Genomic DNA, 21,862 nt, shown 5'->3' on the forward strand with positions numbered 1-21,862 from the left:
AACTGTGTTTTTATTATTTAGATCCTTGTAAAGAAATGCGTTTTGAGAACTTACCGTTTGAGAAAATGAATGAATTTTTTTTCCAGAAATTGGACATTGTACGAGATATCTGCCCACATTAAGTGTGATTCATTCCGTTATAGGAAGTAATGTGAAAGATTTACCTAACCTTCAAATCACAAGGAACACCAGTTTCTTCAATAAATGTGAGTAAAATATTGTATGTGTTCATGATTTTGAGGTCTGATACTTATAAATTTACCTTTTCAGAGTCATTTATGTATCTAAATTTGTCCAAATATAATTACACAGCTTCTTTGTTAAAGTTCTGAATGTAGTGAAATGCACTGAATTATCTATAGACCTACTGTGTCTGTATTTTCAAGTACTTAACAAAGCTGTTTATCTAAAATTATGTATATTTTTGGGCACAACCATAAATATAAGTTAACATTATCATAGTATATTTAGTGTGAAAGGGATAATTATGGTAGTCATTAGCAAACCAATTCAAGATGGCCTAGCATGTTACAAAATAAATCAGTCCACGAACCTACTACGCTGGCGTAGCAGGGGTCGAGGTGATACTCCTACGTGGTGCGTCCCAGGTGGCGGATAGGGGGGTCCTGACCAGCTTGCTGGCGGACTTGAGCGAATAAAATAGCTCTCGCGGACCAAACACACATCCTCCTGTGGCCGAGGGACGCAGGCGAAGAATACACCCACGGTATCCCCTGCCTGTCGTAAGGGGCGACCAAGGGATGATCAAATTAGAACCATGAGACTACTTGTAAATAGTACCACCACGCGGGGAACACCATGGATCACCTTTACTTGCGCATATTACCACTTTGTTAGGTACACAATAGGTTTGTGATTAGTAGCGTTAGTGTGTGAATCAGGGTGAGTTTTACAGTACGGTATCTGTGATTAGTACCACTATATGAGCGACACCATGGGTCTGCCTTGCCTATAATTAGTACCCGCTATGTGAGGAACACCATCGGATTGTACGTGTCCCTGTGATTAGTACACCTATGTGGGGAACACCATAGGTTTGAGTTGCCTGTATAAATGGCACTGCAATGTGAGAAACCCCATAGGTCTGTGTTACATGTCCTCATTATATTACTTTGTGAGTAGTACCATATGTGTGGAATACCGCAAGTCTATGCTACTTTTGATTAGTACTGCAACATGACAAATACCATTGTTCTACTTTCCTACCGATCAGTACCATTACGAGGGGCCGATGACCTGGATTATGGACCCCTTTAGACTAAAAGCATCATCGATTCAGTATTGGGCTTTATAAGCAGTCCCTTGATCAGTACTACTATTGTTTAACTCTAGTTTCTGGGAATGTGGGACATTGCGGGTCGGATCCACTAATTGTTTTAAATTCATATCCATCCATTCATTCTTCGTCATCATGCTTTGAATTCTGGTCAGTGGATGATTTTGGACTTTTAAATTGTCCTTACACTTTGTCTCATTTCGTACTATTAGGGGCTGATGACCAAGATGTAGGCCCCTTTAAACAAGAAGCATCATCATCATCAAATAAATCAGTAGGTTTAAGCTTCTGTTGGTGTTTCATGTTATTAATCCTGGTTAGCAGTTTTCATCACTGTTATCTTACGAACAACAAGTAGTCTTTATCTAGAAACCAGCCAGCTTTTAGTTTGTGCGCTCCAGAGTCTGTAGGTATGAATTCTGCTTGCTAATGAGACTGTTTGATCCAGAAATTAATCTTCTATTGTATTAGTTATACTAACGGTTTTTAAACTCTGAGAGGTACACAAGCAGCTTTGAAGGGAAAATTTGAGGGAGAAAAATAACATTCGTTTAAAGAAATGCTTAAAGTGATAATATTTACTTAAAGGAAATCTTCATTTCGCTGACCATGCCATCAAGTTCTTGATATGTTTTTCAACAATACATCTATGCGAGAATAGGTTTTCATCCATGCTGTAGGGACTACCTAAAAATTAGTACTGCAATAACAGGGAAAGCTGTTCTATAGAGAAACTGAAGTGTTCACGGAGCTGTTTTTGTCATCATCATCATCATCGTTGACCAACGCTAGTTTCCCAGGTGTGGTATACGAGCCCCTTCCATTTTGTTCTTACGTTGAACCATTCTTCATTCACAATCCGCTCCCAATCCTGACCTCTCTCCTCTAAATCCTTCTTCACTATGTCTGTCCATTTTTCTCTAGGTCTGCCCACTGGTGTCTTTGCCCTGATTTCTCTTTCATACTTCTTTCTTGCAGACCTGTTGGCACTCATTCTTTTCACATGACCAAACCACTTCAGTTTTGCCTTTTGGATCTTCTGGAGTAAGGAGTCTTCTAGTCCTACATCTTCTCTGACTTTTTCATTCCTGATTTTATCCCTCCTGGTCTTGATCATTGTGCATAGGAACTTCATTTGTGCTGCTTGGAGTTTTGAGTAGTCCTTTCTTGTTAATGTTGCGGTTTCCAGGCTGTATGTGAGGATAGGGGTGTAGTATGATTTATACAGTGTCATCTTGGTTTTGAGTGGTACTTGTTTATCCCATAGTAGCTGTCTTACTTGGAGGTAAAAATGTATTGCTTTGCTGGTTCGACTGTTCACTTCATATTTCGCTAAGTTATCCTTGGACATTATAGTACCCAAGTACTTAAATTCTGTGACACTGTCCAGCTTAGTGCCATTTAGCATGATTTCTGGCTGATTGTCACCCTTCTGTACCTTCAACACCACCATTTTAGCCTTGTAACTCCTGAGTTACCCCAAATTGCTACATCATCTGCAAATGCAAATGCTTTTATGTCTTGTTGCCCCTTTTCTTTTAGCGCCTTTAATATGGTATCCATTACAATGATAAATAATAGGGGCGACAAAGCACTACCTTGTTGTACTCCCCTTTTTGTCTCAAACCAGTCTGACAGTTCAGAACCGACTTGTACACAGCTTCTGGTTTTCTTATAAAGCACCTTAACTTTTGAAATTAGACTGTCTCGAACTTCGTGCTTTCTCAGGCACTCCCAAATAAGCTCCCTTGGTATGCTGTCATAGGCCTTTTCGATGTCAAGGAACAGTAGATATAAAGGCTTCTCTTTTTCCCAATGTTTTTTCATCAGCATCCTGACAACAAATATAAGATCTGTTGTTGATCATCCAGGCCTAAAGCCATATTGTTCCTTCTGGGATGGTATTTTTCTGCCATACTACATTTAGGAGTCTATATAGCCACTGGATTGCTGGGGTTCCTCCTGCTCTTAACATGTCCACACTTAACTCATCTATCCCTACAGCTTTCCCTTTCTGCATATTTTTAAGGCTCTTCTCTATCTCCAGCCATGTGATTGGTAGCTCCATACTTTTACTGGGCTCTTCACTTTTTCCATATTCTTCTCTGTTTTGAATTACATTTGATGCCTCTCCATTCAGGAGCTTGTCAAAGAAGTTCTTGAATTCTTTTCTGATTCCATCTTCCTCTCGTACTACTGATCCACTGTCCTGCTCTCTTACCTTGATATGTCTTCTAGGTTATTTTGCTTGTTTTTAACTACTCTGTAAAGAAGTTTCTTGTTTCCTCTGCTGTCCTCTTCCAACTTTTCCACAAACTCATTCCATTTTTTCTCTTTCTCTTCTTACAGCTAAGATTTTTTTGCCCTATAGAGTTCCTGTAGTTTAGTTATTTCTTGGCCACCTTTGCTTTTCTTTGTCTAGCATCTTTTTTGCCCAATTTGTAGCCAATCTGACTCTGTCATTCCACCAAGGTGTCTCTTTTTCTTTCATGGTCGTTCCTGTTACTCCACACAGATCTTTAGCTTCACCCACCAAAGTATCCTTAAAAATTTTCTACTGTATTCATTTCCCCTTTTGGTAAGTGTCTCTGTATCCTTATTTTATATTCTTCCTTCAGCTTGGCTTCTTCTAATTTCCAAGTCTTCACTCTACATTTTAATTTTCTTTTCTTTGTGGTTGTGTTAGCCACATGATTTAGGTCTGCAATCAATAACCTATGATCACTGTTCATACTCTCACTGAGGATAACTTTGACATCAGTTACATATTTCCCTCCTCCTTTGTTAGTGATGATATAGTTGATGAGAGACTAATGTTTTCCATCCCAGCGATATCTTGTTATCTTGTGGCTGTCTTGTTTTTGGAAGAAGGAATTTTTTATGATCAATCCATTTCTTCTGCACAAATCAAGCAGTTGTTTGCCTTCTGCATTTCTGTTCCCAAACCCATGTGGTCCAATGATTTCTTCATAACCAAGTCTGTCTGTCCCAACTTGTGCATTTAAGTTCCCAGTGATGATGACATTTTCTTCATCAGTTATATCTTCTAGATCTTTACAGAATTGTTCCTTCTCTTGAGCACTACATCCAACCTGTGGTGCATATACCTGCACTACCGTGTAATTTGTGGCCTCCAGCTGCATAGATAATTTAATGATCCTATCATTCTTATAGGGTACTTCAGTAATGGCGTCCATGTCTTTTGTTATCAGGAAAGCTACACCATTTCTGGCCTCTTCCTCACGTCCACTCCACACTAATTTGTAGCCATCTCTGAGAATCTTGCTACCTGCCTTTCTCCATTTTGTTTCACTCATTCCCAATATGGATAGATTTTTCCTCTTCATCATATCAATAAGTTCTTCAGTTTTTCCAGTCAGGGTCAAAATATTCATAGTTCCAATTCTTACATTGTTCTTCGGACATATCTATCTTTCATCGGAGCCATGTTGGCCATCATACCTGCCAGATCTGCTTCAAGACTTTGTCAATTTCGGTATTATTTTTTTTATCTCCAACCGAAGCTCGTTTGATTGTTGAAAGCAATTCGAAGACGCTACCAATGGCTTGCTAGGCCTACCATGGATCTTCACGTTGATACTTTGTTAAGCACTGGATGGTCAGTGCCTGACACGCATTTCCTCATGTCAGTTAAGTCTATGGTTTACCCGCCAATACTCGGGAGCTGTTTTTGTCACAGTCAAAAATAAATGTGATACTGGGGAAGGTTGAAGAAGCAGGGCTATTGGGCAGTACCAATGGTTGATAAGAGGGGCATGGAGGAGTTTTTAAATTATGATCAGTGGAAAATGGTATTGTGGAGGTAAGAAGAGATTGAAGGAACTTGCTAGGAAATTGAAATTGAATTTAGCAAAAAAAAAAAAAAAAAAAATCACCTAAGGATATCATGATGACAAACGTAATTGCTAGTCATATGAATGATAAATGGAAGTGTGTGTATAGCTACTCAAGGCAGAAACAAGTTCCAGGAAGGACGTTCCAGAGATCATTATGACCAAAGTGACAATTTAAGGCAGAAGTATTCATTCAGCAGTATGTAAAGATAGTTGAATGTAAGGGTAATGTCCAGTTAGAGGAGGTGACTGACTAATACTGACAAAGTATTGAAATTTACTTACGATGATAAAGACTTTTACAAAACAATACAAAAGTTGGATTGGGTTGGATTGGGATATAATGTCATATTCAGAATATTCATTTGGTTACTGTTTGCATGAAGGGACTACCAAATGAATGGGGAGTTGCTATAGTAGCTCCTGTGTATAAAGGAAAGGGTGATAAACATAAAGCAGATAGTTACAGGCCAGTCAGCTTGGCATGTCTTGCATGTAAGCTCTGGGAAAGCATTCTTTCCAATAATATTTGGACATGTTTGCAAAATGACAAACTGGATTAATAGAAGAGAGTTTGGGTTTTGAAAAGGTTTTTCCAATGAGGCTCAACTTATAGGAGTCGAGGAAGATATAAGTTAGCAGACATTAGATTGAGGAGGCTAGTTGGACTGTACTGCTATTGACCAATGCAAGGCTTTAGATAGGGTAGATCATGGGAGACTGCTGATAAAAATGAGGGCTATTGGACTAACAAAGAGTGCTTGAATGGTTGGCTAAATTTCTAGAAAATGATACTCAGAGAGTACAGTATGTGAAGGATTATCTGATCTTGTAACGATGAAGAGGGGGATATAAGTGTTGTGAGTAGAGAACTGGTATCACAGGTTAAGTTTTTTGCATTTGATGTTATACTGTACATAGAGTAATAAATTAAGTTACAGACTGAGCTAGTGGCTGTGCTGTTTGGGCCACGTAGCTATGCTTGTCTTCGAAAGATTAGTGAGTTCAAACCCAGCCCTGAAGGTGGTTTTCCGTAGTTTCCCATTTACACATCAGGCAAGTGCTGGGACTGTAGCTTAAATAAGGCCATGGTCGCTTCCTTCCCACTCCTGGTCCTTTCCTACCCCATGATCGTCATAAGACCTATATGTGTTGGTGCGATGTAAAGCGAATTGTAAAAACGTATTTTATTTTGTGAGTGATTGCAAAAAGACCTCGACAAAAGAGTGAAATAGACAGCAGATCATGGTATGATGATAAATAGGATGAAAAGTCAAGTTGTAAGTTTCACTAAGAGGGAAAGTCCTCTCACTTTTAATTTCTGTGTTGATAAGGGTGGAATACTTAGGTGTGCAAATACTTGGGTGTGAGATTTGAAAGTAATTTGCACTGGAAGGGTCATATGGATGACATTGTTGGGAAAGCATACAGATCGTTACATGTCATAATGAGGCTACTTAAAGGATGCAACAAAGAATTAAACGAGAAAAGTTACTTAAGTATGGTTCGTCCATTATTGGAATATGCAAACAGTGTTTGGGATCCTCACCAAGAGTACCTAATAAAAGAAATAGATAGTGTGCAGAGGAAAGCAGCAAGATTTGTAACAGGGGATTTCAGGAGAAAGAGTAGTGTATCAAAAATGTTAAAGGAACTTGGGTGGGCAACTTTCAGTAAGAGAAGGGAGAAAACTAGACTTATAGGATTATATAGAGCCTATACAGGAGAAGAAGCATGGGGAGATATCCGTGAGAGGCTTCAGTTGGAAAATAATTATATCGGCAGGACTGACCACAAATATAAAATTAGAAGGAATTTTAGCAGAAGCGATTGGGGTAAATTTTCATTCATTGGGAAGGGTGTGAAGGAGTGGAACAGTTTACCAGGGGTAGTGTTTGATCCTTTTCCAAAATCTGTACAGATATTCAAGAAGAGAATAAACAGGAACAGAGAAAATAAATGAAATGTTAGAGGGCATTCGACCAGTGCAGGTTAATGTAAATAAAAAATGTGTGTGAATAAATTAATTCCATCCCCTGGTCTAAGGAGTTTGGACAGCCAAAGTAAGGGACTGCCTGTAGGGGTGAAGTACAGTGGGGACTTCAAGGGCTCTAGGACCGCTACGGTAGCTGTGAAGGCCCTTCAGGAACTCTGAAAAGTGGTGGCAAAAGGGGCTCTGGTTAAGACGCAGCAGGTCGTTATGCTACTTAGGTTCCAGAATGGGTAAAAAAATAAAATAATAAGTAAATAAATGCAATGTAAATTTTAATCTTATACCAGTTGTATATTATCATTTGAAGTAATTCCACATACTGTATATCAGTTGACTATATTTGTAAGTAGTACAGGAGATATTATAAGTAGAATTTTGTAAACAATATAAATTTATTAAGGATTAACTGTGTGTTTAATAGAAAAAATTGTTAGCGTAAATTGTATAATATTGTATTATAGGAAAATTTTCTTCTTGTTAATTTAATATTTAGTGCTTGACAATAATGTATTTTAGTGTACCATTTGCCACCGAGGTAGACACCTCATTTGCAAATAAAGAGATTTTGATTTGATTTCGAATTGACTCAAGGGGATCACTGTATATACTTACATTTTAATATAAGGAAAGATCTTCATAGGGGTAATCACATTAATGAGGTTGTAAGTAAATTTTACAGATCTCTTCATATGATTATTAGGGTAGGCCTATGTAGTGGTTGTAGTAAGGATGTAAAGGAGAGGGTGTATAAGTCTCTGGTAAGATATCAATTAGAGTATGTTTCTAGTGTATGATCAGTGATGATTGATGGACGTCTAAGTCTTCTTCTAAGCTAATTTTGGAGCTCCACTTAAATGTTTCACCTGCACAGCCACCTACCAGAAAATTGTGTCAAACCATGCAGGCACCCCCACCCCACTGAAGAGTTTGTTGATTAATAATCTCCAAACTTAAGAATGAAGATTAAATCTAAGTTACCAGTATTAATTCTTAGTTATTACGTTAAGTTATTTTATTTCGTACTGGGGCTATCACCTAGTGTTTTGTAAACGTTCATATAAACAGGAAAGGATGTGTTATTTTATTATCATTGTATAATACTTGATACAGAAACAAACTCTTACTGTAAATCTATTGTGATGTGTTTATAAATTGTATTTCCCTTCATGATCTTGTCATTGTTTATAAGGTGTGTTTAAAAGAAGTACTTTTTAAACAATCAGAAACTGCCTTAATACAGGCAGGCGTACTCCTGTGTTTTTAACATGTCGTTTAAGTCAGAGAAATTTAATTCTGGTGGTTCTGTAAACCTTCAGTCACGAGTGAGGAATACACTATGAAAAATATTCGAGAACCTCTCAACTAAGCTGTATTTGGCTCTTGTTTCCTTACTATCCTGCCTTTCTGGGATAATGTATCGTTCACACTGACGTCCTGGACTAACTATCTACTTACTGGGTGAGTTCGCCGTGCGGTTAGGGTGCACAGCTGTGAGCTTGCATCTAGGAGATAGTGGGTTGTAGCCCCAAGTGTGTTCGAGCCCCACTATCAGCAGCCCTGAAGATGGTTTTCTGTGGTTTCCTATTTTCACACCAGGCAAATGCTGGGGCTGTACTTAATTAAGGCCATGGCTGCTTCCTTCCTACTGCCTTTCCTATCCCATCGTCATCATAAGACCTATCTGTGTTGGTGTGAAATAAAACAGATTGTAAAAACAAAAACAAAAAAAAAAAAACTGTCTACTTGCTTCACATTGCTATTTCTGATCTATGATATTAATTTTCTATGTCATTAGTTTCACCTTGCAGTGTGATATTCATATCATAATTCCTGAATTGTGCAAGTTGCAACATGGAAAATTTTTACAGTCTGTCATAACAACTACATAATTAACACAAACTACCAAACTGGTTCATGCTATTAAGTTTATGTACAGGAAAATGACCCCTGTCTGGAAAGAATAGTGTTATTGATTTTATCACAGCCTTGATTGATTCAAAATCAGAATTGTACTCCAAGCTAATTACTCAACTTTCTCTACAATCAGGTTGCCAGCTGAAACTGCATAGATTTCTTGTATACTTCTTTCTGTTTTTATGATCCATCAAACATCAAGCATAACAATTACATTTTTGTTGTCTTGTTTGTTTCTGTTCTGTTACTCTTTCACTGTGCTTAACCATGTGTCTTTTGTAGATCTGCAGATATGTAGGCCTATTTCTAATAGCCTTTTAGTTTCAGAACATTTTTTTTCAATTGCATGCCTCTCATAAAGAACTTTTTCATGGTTTGACATTACACTGAATACCCAATTATTGTCTACAGATGATTGCAATTTTCATTTCACAGTACAAGATACACATAATATTCGTGTGATTATTCTAACCCAGATTCAGCTCTTACTAGGCAGACCCTTTGTGGATGTTAGGCGGTGGTTGCCATTTTAGGTACTCCATGTATTTGTAGTGAGGGAACGTATTGTATGAGACTTGCATATAAAGCAGAAACACTTGGTCCTAGAACCTTAGAAATTGATGATTCATGCCAAAATTCAAAAGCACAGCTAGGAATTGGACCTGGAACTCTGCAGACCAAAGGCCAGCATGCTCCTATCCAACCATGAAGCTGGACAGATATACATTGATAACTATATATATTTTTATACTGGTACTGTATATGTTCAGGTAAGAAAGCTAATAGGAGCAAAATATATATACGTATAGGAAACGGATGGAGAGCGGTGACATACCAGTTAAAACATGTGATTACAATACACACAAAAGAAGAACATCGTGGGTTCAAAAGTTTTGGTTGCAGCCTTTATCAGCGGAAGACAGAATAAGTGGATGCTCTCTGCTGAAGGCAGGGGTGAGATAGGTAAGACCAGAAAATGAAAAAAATGGGGTGGTTATCTGATATTAAGAGTGGGTGGTTTCCTAGACCTTAGTTCAGAATCTCTAAATACAACATGATAGTCATCCATAACTACATTGGTAGATTTTTATGGCATATGACACAGTTATTCATACAGTTACCGGTTTGAGAGTCTACATACATTCACGAAACACATGCCTACCCTTCGTCAATGCCCACAAGTTTGGAACATATCGTGTTATATTTTTTATGCTACAGTGGTGCACTTGGGAAGAGTGTAGAAAATGAAGGGAAATGAAAACAATGTAGGTACATTCTTCAGTATTCTTACATCAACATTATCATACGATGAACACAACAAACTTCTCTCTGCTTTTCATCCAGGAAGAGGGGCAAGTTGTAAATCCAGGACTTCAGTAAATAATTTTTGATCCCTAATTTGTTCATTATGTAAGGTCCAGTGACATTCAAAATCAGGTTTTGCAAGAGTTTTTGCAAGGAAGTTTTCTGAACTTTACAGTTGGCATAATTAGTAGACCAGACAGCAACTTCCTATAAATATTATTACTTACTGCAGAAACTTATTCTTACATTATTTTTGATAATTCTGCTCTTTGTTTATGTGGCATCATTTAAACTTCGACAATCTTGGCTTACTTGCCAGTGTCCTCATATGTATGCCCAATCCTTCTCTCATTTCTCTACGGGGTATGAAGTGAGATGAATCTTCGTAGTGAGTTTTCATGGTCAGATGCCCTTCCTGATATCAGCCTCATCAGGGGAGTTAATGAAATGAAATGAATAATATGATTTATCATAGTAGGAAGGGAGAGGCTACCAGCACATTGCCTACCCCTGTCGAATAACACAAAGGGGTCTGCTCAAGGCTTAAGAGTTCCCGCCTGACAGACGAATCACCATCAGCGGTGAGTAGCACATCACTTTCTGTCTAATGCCTACACATGAAACCCTTTAATATTCCCAAAAGTACTCATCAGATTTGCAAAAATAAGCACATCACTGAACTTGTTATTCAATTCTTGTTGGGTGAAATTAGTATAGACCCTTTAAAAAAAACAAAGTTGCTACTGGTTTCTTGGTAACCACATACGTTGTGTAGATGAATTGGACATTGTTTTATGAGCTCCTTAATACAATTAAAGAACCTGGAAACAGAATGCCTACATCTTTAATGGATCAGAAGATATATATATATTTTTTTGCTAAGGGCTTTACGTCGCACCGACACAGATAGGTCTTATGGCGACAATGGGATAGGAAAGGCCTAGGAGTTGGAAGGAAGCGGCCGTGGCCTTAATTAAGGTACAGCCCCAGCATTTGCCTGGTGTGAAAATTGGAAACCACGGAAAACCATCTTCAGGGCTGCCGATAGTGAGATTCAAACCTACTATCTCCCGGATGCAAGCTCACAGCCGCGCGCCTCTACGAGCACGGCCAACTTGCCTGGTCAGAAGATATTTGAAGTGGAAAGCTTTGCTGAATAACTGTGTATATCTTTATTTACTAGGAGTACCCGCAACTTCGTCCACATTGAAGTCATTGTATTTGTTCACTGCTGGTAACAATAATAAAGAGTTAAATAATAATTTATCTATGATCAACCTCTGTCACTAGCCTCTACATCAGTTAGCATGTTGATTCTTGTAGCCGGAGAATGTTAGTTGTACTCGCTGTGATGTCGGGCGCATGGTTCTCCTTCAAGACTTGTGCCTTGTTGGTAAGCACACATACCTTGCCCTTATCTTGAGTGGGCCAGGAGTAATGTGCATCTGTGTGGACAAGGCTCTACAAAGGGTGAATCTTAATGCTGAAGATGGCACACACACCCAAACTCCAAACTACTGGAATTAACCAATGAAAGTTACATTCTCTGACTAGTTGTGAATAGGTGGAGGGACCCCTTAAACTTAGAACAAAAGCCAGCACACTAACCATTTAGTTACGGAGCCGGACATTTATACTTGTGTAGTAGCATCTTCAAAGAAATTTTTCAGAACTGTAGGACTAGGACAGGAAGTAAGATTTGAGCTCATCAGTAATATCCAAAATTCTTTTCAGTGCTTGTTGCTTGCTTGCGAATCTCTACCACTCACAGTTACCAAATACAGAATGTTCTTTGAAGTCTTTATTAAGTTAACACTTCCGTTTCAGCATTAAAAACAGCAACAACTGCACTTCACACACTACAATTACACAAAAGCCAAATGACAAAACAGAAATCATGCTAGGCTCAATCAGGAACTTCAGAAGAAGGCTACGCCAGTACAATATGAATAAATTGCATCAGTGTGCAGTGATGAAATAAAAACACAAGAGAGGAGCCATATTGATGTAAAACGCATCATGAACATTACAAAGATGCAATCAAGGATGGTACTATGTTGTATGCATTTGCTTAGGGATGTTCCAAGTCCAAACCTTTCACTTAGAAATATTTTCAGTTTACAAATTGCTATAAAATATATCAAGAGAAATTCTTAAGTACAGTTTCAGTCCACCTCCATAGCATAAATTGTTATCACTATTATCTGCCATCCTCGGTGGCCTGGGTTTGATTCCCAGTTCTGCCAAATGTCAGGAGGAATTTGATTTGGTTAAAATGGTGGTTCTTGCAACTCACCTCCACTGGTGTTTGTGTGTTAGTAGTAGCCTTGAGTCTCTCATCATACACTATATTGGTTGTGTGTCAGTAGCTGTGGTGGTGTAGCAGATGTGGGGTTTGAAAGTGGCCAACTACAGTATATGTATATAAATAGACGTGTGGGTTCGTATATATAACCTTGCAGCCACAACTACCCACCGCATACCACTGATGCTTCTGTGTGGTAGTAACCTCAAGTCTCCCGCCGTATATGTTGGTAGCTGTGGTGATGTGGGAGATGTGAGGGTTTGAAAGCGTCTGACTATAAACAAACGTGTGTGTTTGTATATTTCACCTTGAAGCCACAAGCATCCATTGCAGTCCACTGGTTTTTGTGTCTGGTAGTAGCCTGGAGATTCCCGTCATGCACTATAGGGGTAGCGAGTCTGTAGCTGTTGTGGTGTGGAAGATGTTGGGAGTTGAAAGCGACCGACTATTTAACTTTGCAGCCACAACTACCCACTGCAGACCACTGGTGTTTGTGTGTGGCATTAGCCTTGATTCTCCCATCCTAGACTATAGTGGTTGCGTGTCTGTTGTGGTGCTGGTGTGGGAGATGTGGGGCTTGAAAGTGGATGATTTCGTCATTGGTTGTATTAAAATGAGTGAGAATGTACAGGAACGATCGGAGTGAGAATGTACTCTAGAAGGTTGTGATGTGTACTCCTTGGTTTTATACACAATATGAATAAATTGCATCAGTGTGCAGTGATGAAATAAAAACACAAGAGAGGAGCCATATTGATGTAAAACGCATCATGAACATGACAAAGATGCAATCAATGATGGTACTATATTGTATGCATTTGCTTAGGGATGTTCCAACATAAGCAGTAATCCTAACTGGCAAAGAGAAAGGAAAATCTGTTTTCGTACCAAGAATTCCATTGATCTCAAACGATTTGTCATTTTGTTTAAAACGATTACAGTTCACAGTGAGATTAGCTTATAGTATGACTATCAATGAGGCTCAGGGTCAAACGTTCCACAATTGCGGAGTAATTTGAAATATTCCGATTTTGCACATGGTCAGCTCTACATTTCTTTCTCCCGTGTTGGACCAGCAGAAAATCTGTTTGTGCATGTGCCAGACAACAAGACATCTAATGTAATATATAAGAATGTATTTTTATGAAATTACTGAAAATGCAAGATATTTATGCACTCTGAGAAAAATGATAAAATTAAAGAAGAAACAGGAAAAGAGTGGTATTTTAATGCATGTCTTCTATATTATACAGTGGAAACCACATGGATGTACAAAAACCCAGCGGAGTGGGTTGTCTTCAGCTAGCACATATATAAATATATATACAGAGTATTAGTATGATTGTTGGCAATGAATAGAAAAAGATTAAACAGTGAATCAGCTGTGCTTATGTGAAGCAAATAGAGGAGGAGGATAGGTTGTCTTAGAGACTAATGGGTTCGGTCATGAAATGCAAGAGAATGATTAGAATTTATGTATTATGTTTGTTTTGTAATGTAAGAGATTGTAGAGCTAGTTGTCTGTAGAGGCTTGAAGACTGTATGATAAAAGTACAGTATTATTTATATCTTCTAAAATTGTAATTTTCTTATTCTAATAATATTCTGCTGTTTTAGTGCCAGCTTCAGAGTTGTGGAAAGGAGTGACCAGTGTGAGTAATGCAGGAAAGAAGAGGGGTCGAGGAAGGGGCGTGGGAAAGAAGATTGCCAAAGACCTTAATAGAGGTCAAATAATTGGTGTAGGTAAGTAAATGCACCCTGATCTTTGATTTGCACCTAAAGTTTTGCTGTTGTTGCTCACTATATAATGAACGACAAATGTGTTTTGTTTTTTTGTTCTCAACTTAATGACAGCCAATCTCATATCGAAATCAGTAAATCAATCTCTCTGAAAAATCCTCTTCAAAATATAATTTAATGAATTGTTTCTTGTAAACTTAATGTATCTGGAAGTAAAACTACTAATGATTTAGGGATGGAAGATTTTATATGTATTTCTATAACAAACTTCAAAGTCACTTCTTATCATATTCTGTAAGATTCTGGAAAATATTGAAAAGGAAAGAAAAGTAACACAACTTGTTCCAGGTGGTTTCCGACAAAAGAGTAGTGTTACAAAAATGATGCTGGGAAGACTTGGGAGTAAGGAGATGAGGCGCTTGACTAAGCAGTATGTTCTGAGCTGTCAGTGGATAGACAGCGTGGAATGATCTTATTTAACAAATAAGCTTGAGAGGAGCTTTCAAAAGGTAGGAAAGATCATAATATGAAGATAAAGTTGGAATTCAAGAGTACAAATTGATCACGTACAGCAGTGGAGGCCATGAGAGACAAATCGACTACTGGATGGTGCAAAGAAAAGACATGCGTCTGGTGAAGGACTCAAGTTTTCCCTTCAGATAATATTGCTCTTCAACATAAGCTCCTAATCCTTGATGTTCACCTTTGGCGGCTCCATTCATCTGCCAAACCCATCACAATCACGGAGTGCATCAAATGGTGGAAACTACCTGGCATGGAAAAACAATTTTTGGATAACTTTGGTTCACTCCCTACGAGCAACACTACATGGGATCAAGTTACAGCACCAATTTAGACAAGTGCTATGACAATTTTGGGTGTGACAAAACCAGGAAGGTATTTTGTGGACAATCAGATTTGGTGGTGGAATGAAAACATCCGGCATGCCAAAAAACTCAAGAAGACAGCATTCAAAATCTGGCTCCATTCCAGGACTGATACCAATCTAATTAACTTTCATCTTAAATCTGCTGCCAAACAGGCTGTTGCAGCAGGTAAGTCTGAACATGTACAGGAACATCTCGACAGACCTAAGGGTGCTAATTATATATACAAGTTAGCAAAGTCTTCATCATCGGAGTACACAAGATGTTGCCCACATAATGCATTAAAGATGAACACGGACATCTTCTGTGAAAATATCTAGACATTCTAAATTGCTGGGACAGTTACTTCAATGTAGTCTACAATGAGGAGTTCCAGCATCCACCATTTCCAACTGCAGATGTAGAAGATGCAGAACCTCCCACTACAGCAGATGAGGTTATGGTTGTTATCTCCACCATGAAAAATGGCAAAGCAACTGTACTGGATGACATCCTGGCAGATATTTGGAAGAATTGGGACATCAAGGAGAAGTATTCTTTGCAGGGTTCTTTAATGAGTGCCTTGAGGAAAATGAGATCCCTTCCACCTGGCAGACCAGCATTACAGTAGCCATCTGGAAAGGCAAAGGTGATGTCACTTTTTATACCAATTACCACCTTGTCCATCTCATTTGCTACACCATGAAAATCCTTGAGCATGTGATTGATACCCAAATTCCTATCATTGTTAACCATCTCACCAAACCATCATGGACAAATGACTCGATCCAGGCTGTTCATCTGCTGAAAGAGAAGCATTTGTAGGAAAGAACAACACTCCACATGGCATTTCTCGATTTGAAAAAAGGCATTTGAATGGATCCCATACAAACTGATCTGGTACTTGCTTTGTTCCCATAGTGTTCCTGAGGCTTATGTTTGCTGAGTACAAATTCTTTATAACAACACTACCAGTTCTGTTCACTGTGCAGCCAGTAGCACTTATTATGAAGAATTTAAGGGCCTTTGAGAGTCCACCTACTGAATACAAAATACACTTATTTATTTGTTTATTAAGTCACTTTAACATACGGGACGTGTTTCGTCCTTAAGTATAGGACATCTTCAACCGCAGCCTGGCTAGAGATTAAAATCAACAAATATAAGAAAAAATGCATTAGCTGAAATAAAATAATATTCGTCCACTAAAATACAGGTCAGATTTAAAGTAGGTTTATTTTCCGTTTAACAAAGTTCTTCCAAAATCTTGTAGTTGAAGAGACTAAAAACTCGTTGTATAGCACTGTTGCATTAAAAATTCTTCATGCTAAAATTCAGGCAAAGTTTTAACTATATGGGAGAGAGGGGACCTCTCAGAGGCAAGGCTTGAAAAAAAAAAATGGTCAGCAAAAAGATGTCAAATGCGGCCAGATCTAGCGTTGTATAGAAAAAGGTCCCCTCTCATCCTCATCAGCCGTCCTTGCTGTTAGTTGTTTTTACATGTGTGCGTCTTGAATTTGCTTAGATACTCACAGATCTCGCCACATTTGACATCTTTTTTCTGACCGTTTTCTCAAGCCTTGCCTTCGAGAGGTCCCCTTTCTCCCATATAGTTAAAATTTCACCTGGATATGGGCATGAAGAATTTTTAATGCAATAAGTGCTGTGCAAAACGTTTTTGCTCTCTTCAACTACAAGATTTAGGAATAACTTCCTTAAATTGAAAATAGGCCTATTTTAAATCTGACCTGTTTTTTAGTGGATGAATATGATTTTATTGTAGCTATTGCATGTTTTTCTTTCTTCTTATATTTGTTTATTTTCATCTCTAGCCAGGCTACAGCTGAAGGTGTCCTATACTTAAGGACGAAACATGTCCCGTATGTTAATGTGACTTAATAAACAAATAAATAAGTGTATTTAGTAGGTGGACTCTCAAAGGCCCTTAAATTCTTCATAATTAGTGAATCTCAATACGGATCAAATGATACATTTTTTAATATGAAGTATCTCTTAGCCGTTGAGTATTCGAGTGGGCGCCCATCAGGGTTCAATGTTCATCTTTGACACTGTTGATGTTCATTCTCTACATGGACTCCGTTACTGCAAATATACAGAACTCTCGGCCATGGTCTCTCTGCTTAATGCTGATGATGATATGCTGGCTAGTGACTCCCAGAACAGACTTGAACAACTTGTCAACTAGTGAAATGTGGCATCCAGACAGATGTCAGAATTCTTTCTAATAAAATTTCTCTTACAAAGTCCTGCAAGTTCATATATCTTGGTTCTCACCTGTCAGCAGATGGAGGCATGCTCCAGGATGTTTGAGCTTGAGTAAATGCTGCCTGGCTCAAATGGTAGCAGGTTACAGGCATTTTTTGTCATAGGCAGTTATCTCTGCATCTGAAGTCAAAGGTATACCGCAGGATTATCTGCCCAGTAGTGCTCTGTGTGGCAGAGCGTTGGCCTTCAAATACAAGAAACAAGCAGATATGCTTCATATAATGGAAATGAAGATGCTAAGTTGGTCACTGAGAGCCACGCGGCTTGATCATATCAGGAATGAAGCCATCTGGGCCTCTTTCAAAGTCGCCCCAATACAGAACAAGATGCGAGAGACAAGGCTTCAGCTTCACTGGTTTGGGCACATGGCCAGAGCTGATCCAACATCCATAGCGCAGCAAGCTCTTGCATTTAACCTTGATGGATGGAGACCAGGAGGAAGGCCAAGAAAACATTGGATGGACATGAGGATATGTGCTGATGCCATTGACCAGATGATGATGTGGAAGGCCCAGTGTAGACTTATGGTGGATCTTGCATCTTGGCAGGGAAGTGCCAAAGAAAAATATTGATACAGTAAAATTCATTCTGCAACATTCAGCATCATAAATTTACTTGGAAGCCTTTTATGTCTCTGTGCACAGCAACTTTTTAAGTCCTGCATGTTCAGTGAGTGAAAAAATGGAAGTATTCAAGACTATCATTATAATTTTTTGACAGTCATTTAAACCAACACAGAGTGTGACTCCGTAGAGCATGGCTAAGGCTTCACATTCAGTAAGTATGTGTTTAGCACTTTCATGTGATTTCTGACATCTAGCAAAAGAGGGAGGTCCCTTTAGTTACAATAACTAGTGAGCAGATCAGTTATTCATTTCCAGTTTCTTCTGCTCAAATAAAGTACATAGTTTATTTTTTTCCCCCTACTTTCATTTAGCTCTTTCTTAAGAGCTTTTGTGTACTTTCACCTTTTCATGTATTTTACTAAGAATTTCTATTCATTTTTATAGGTCGAGCCAATATTGTGTGGCCAGGTCTGAGTGCACCTGTACTTCGAGGACGAGAATTAATTCAGCAACAGAAACTTCCTGAAGATCCAGAACACATGAAGAAACTCATTAAAATTCGTGATGAGATGGGAAACTTTCGTCCATTGCGTCTGAATCCTATTGAGCGAGGTTGGTCAGGAGCAAAGTTACCTGGACGGAGTATTGGACCTCCCGATCCAGTTGGTGAAGGTAAATGTTCTGTTACTGTTCATAAATTTAGTAAATAATTGTTTTACTTGGTTATTACTGTGTTAATGAATTTTATATTTGTTTCTTTTCCAACAGATACCTTTGATGGCTTCGACACAAAGATATTAGAAGTAAGTAATCTGTAATAGTTAGAGTCACTGAAATGGAAGGAAAATATAAATAAAGGATACAATACATTAAAATCTTTCTCATTCCAGTTTAAGACTGTAATTAATATGAAAGGTAATTTCGGACGTAAGCGAAGATTGAGTTGCTTTGCAGTCACTGGAAATAAAAGGGGCTTGGCTGGATTTGCTCTTGGTAAAGCTGTGGATGGTAAAGCTGCAATTAAAGCTGCAAAAAACAGAGCTGGACAGAAGTTGGTGTATTTCAACCTCTATAATAACCATACTAGTAAGTGTTTTGGATTAATTTCATCTTCTCTCGTCTATTTCAACTTCCTATTAGGATATATTATTATTTTTAAAAAAATTGGATGCAGGTTGCAAATCAAATATTTTAACATGATATTTTGCACCCCTCTGCTTCCAATTTGACCTGTCTTGCTTCATGTACACCATACACCACACATGCATAGGTTTTGTTATATGTAATGTTGTGCCAGTCAAATGTCAGTTACCATGTAAGTATGAAGTATAGTCTGATTGTTATCCGGGCTGAGTGAATCTAATAGTAGCTCGTGCCTTCTGAGACTATGGTGAAAGTTGTATTTGAAGTGCTCAGATATGAAGCCTAACACTAGAGTATCCATTGTATCAAGACTGCTTCTAATTTCAAGCTGAGTTTCATTGATACTCCCCACTCATACTGATACACTTCCAAAGTCTGGAAACTTCAAGGCACTGGCTCCTGAGCATATTGCATGGCACGTCACACTCCATATTTCTTTCTCTATAGTAATATACTTTAGGCATTGATAGGTGCTGTGGAGCCCGTGATCCTCCGCTCACTCATAGTCAGCCACCTAATCTGAGTCAGATGCTGTTTGGAATTGCTCAGTGTGAGTACAAAAGCTTCTTAGTTGTCATCTTTATTAACCCCAAGGGTGTCTAGGTCGCTCAGCCACCTACTCTGAGTCAGATGCTGTTTGGAATTGCTCACCGTAAGTACAAAAGCTTCTTAGTTGTCATCTTTACTAACCCCAAGGATGTCTAGGTTGCTGTTTCTGATCAAATTCATCATATTGAAGGACTCCTTCTCTGCTGGAGGCTTCACTGTAACCTTGCCAAGGGGCTCTTGTGAGGTATTGGGCCAGCTATTATACACTGTTAAGCCTTTGAGCATTCAGTCTGCAAACCTCTGTGAATTTACTAATTGCCACCACGATCCTCTATTTGTAACTAGTACTATGGCCTTGTTTAGTTCTATACCTCTTATCTTTAAATTGTTAGAATCTGAGTCTAACCATCATTGTCTTCGTCTCCCTCTGCTCCTCCGAACCTCCATAACAGAGTCCATTATTCTTCTAGGTAACCTATCCTCCTCCATTTGCCTCACATGACCCCACTACCAAAGCCTATTTATGCGCATAGCTTGATCCATCGAGTTCGTTCCTAACTTAGCCTTTATTTCCTCATTATGAGTACCTGCCTTTCTTAGTTCTCATCTATTTGTACCTTCAATCATACTCATTACTTTCTTGTCTGTTACTTCTTGCTTATGAATAATATAGAGTAAAACCTCGTTAATTCGAAGTCGTTGGGACGCAAAAATCTGACTTCGAATTAACCGCCAACACTTAACTTGGAAATGCCAACCCTTGCGGCGTCACAGTATATTCTAAGACCCGTTACTGAGTGCAATTAACCTTGATTCACAGTTTAAACCTCTCAAATGCCATGGAAAAAAAACTTTCCATAATGTATCCAACAAGGTTCATTTACAGTATTCAAATAATGCACTTGGATAACTCACTGGTAAACATAAACTCAGGCAATGAAATCAAAAGAAAACATGATTCAAAAACGAGGAGAAATCTATACTGGCTCCCCAGTGCAAGTGCTTTATTTATTGGATTACTGTACTGTATGCATTTTAGATGCGTTGTACTTGCACGGAAAGTGCCCGACGCCCTTAAAACATCGTGGCTTTTCGAACTTTCTTATGACAGGGGAAGGAAGACTCTCGCTTCCGTGTGCACTGCATACCAACACAGTATATTTCCCGGCTGGCATGGCAACTCTCTCCTTTAAAACCATAAGTCCGTTTGGCCTCGGCATTTAAACAAATAAAACTAACAAACAATGCAGTTTCATCGGCATTGACATTATTGTTTGGTGCGTACGAATTGGTCATATAAGCCACGCTTTTTCGCCAACGATCGGCATCGCCATTGCACACGGATTCTACCTCTCCCCCTCTCTGCACACAGTCTGCTCCGTGATATTGTGGCATTCCTTAAAACACTGAATACAAAATAATTACGATTCCACTCAAACTTAGCAGATATGGAGCATACTGTAGACATGCCGGAGTGGGTGAAAGTGTTGAAAGTTATCCCTACACGTTCCTTAAGACGTGTTCTTTCATGGTGTGGAGAAATTTTGAATTTAAATTACTGTGTAAAATACTTTTTTTTTTTTTTCCGAGTATAAAGGCAGTTTCGAATTAAAAGTGTGAATTTCAGTAACGGGACCGACATTGTTCTTTGAATTACGAATTATCCGTATTTCGAATTAAACAGTTTATATAACATGCAAAACTGTACCTCATGTTTCTGGGAACGAGAGCTGCTTCGAATTAAGCAAGATTTTGAATTAACCAATTTCAAATTATCGAGGTTCTGCTGTATTCATAGTCCATCCAATTTTCACTTGCGTAAAGCAAAGTTGGTCTGAAAACAGACCGTATTTACTTGCATATTAGACCCCTTTTTTCCCCCGCTTTTATAGCCAAAAAAGTAAGGAAGGTCCAATATATGATAACCTCAAATTTTGTGCAGTGAACACATGGCTTCTGGGCTATAATGAGCTATAAATTATACATGTAAACATTCTACACTGTTCTTTAGCAAACTTATGAATGTATTTGAGTTATACTGGTT

General features: G+C 38.5%; 1 protein-coding gene across 1 annotated transcript in view; it reads left to right on the forward strand.

The window, feature by feature from the left end:
• mRpS5 (mitochondrial ribosomal protein S5) overlaps window positions 1-21,862 on the forward strand; it is a 37,449-nt gene that overhangs the window by 211 nt on the left and 15,376 nt on the right. Inside the window, exons 2-6 of the mRNA XM_067138872.2 lie at window positions 87-206; window positions 14,286-14,411; window positions 18,571-18,798; window positions 18,895-18,929; window positions 19,017-19,212. Coding sequence (XP_066994973.2) covers window positions 87-206; window positions 14,286-14,411; window positions 18,571-18,798; window positions 18,895-18,929; window positions 19,017-19,212 — 705 coding nt within the window. The remainder of the gene's footprint in view (window positions 1-86; window positions 207-14,285; window positions 14,412-18,570; window positions 18,799-18,894; window positions 18,930-19,016; window positions 19,213-21,862) is intronic.

The sequence above is a fragment of the Anabrus simplex genome, chromosome 1 (assembly GCF_040414725.1).
Source record: "Anabrus simplex isolate iqAnaSimp1 chromosome 1, ASM4041472v1, whole genome shotgun sequence".
In the NCBI taxonomy this organism is placed as follows: domain Eukaryota; kingdom Metazoa; phylum Arthropoda; class Insecta; order Orthoptera; family Tettigoniidae; genus Anabrus; species Anabrus simplex.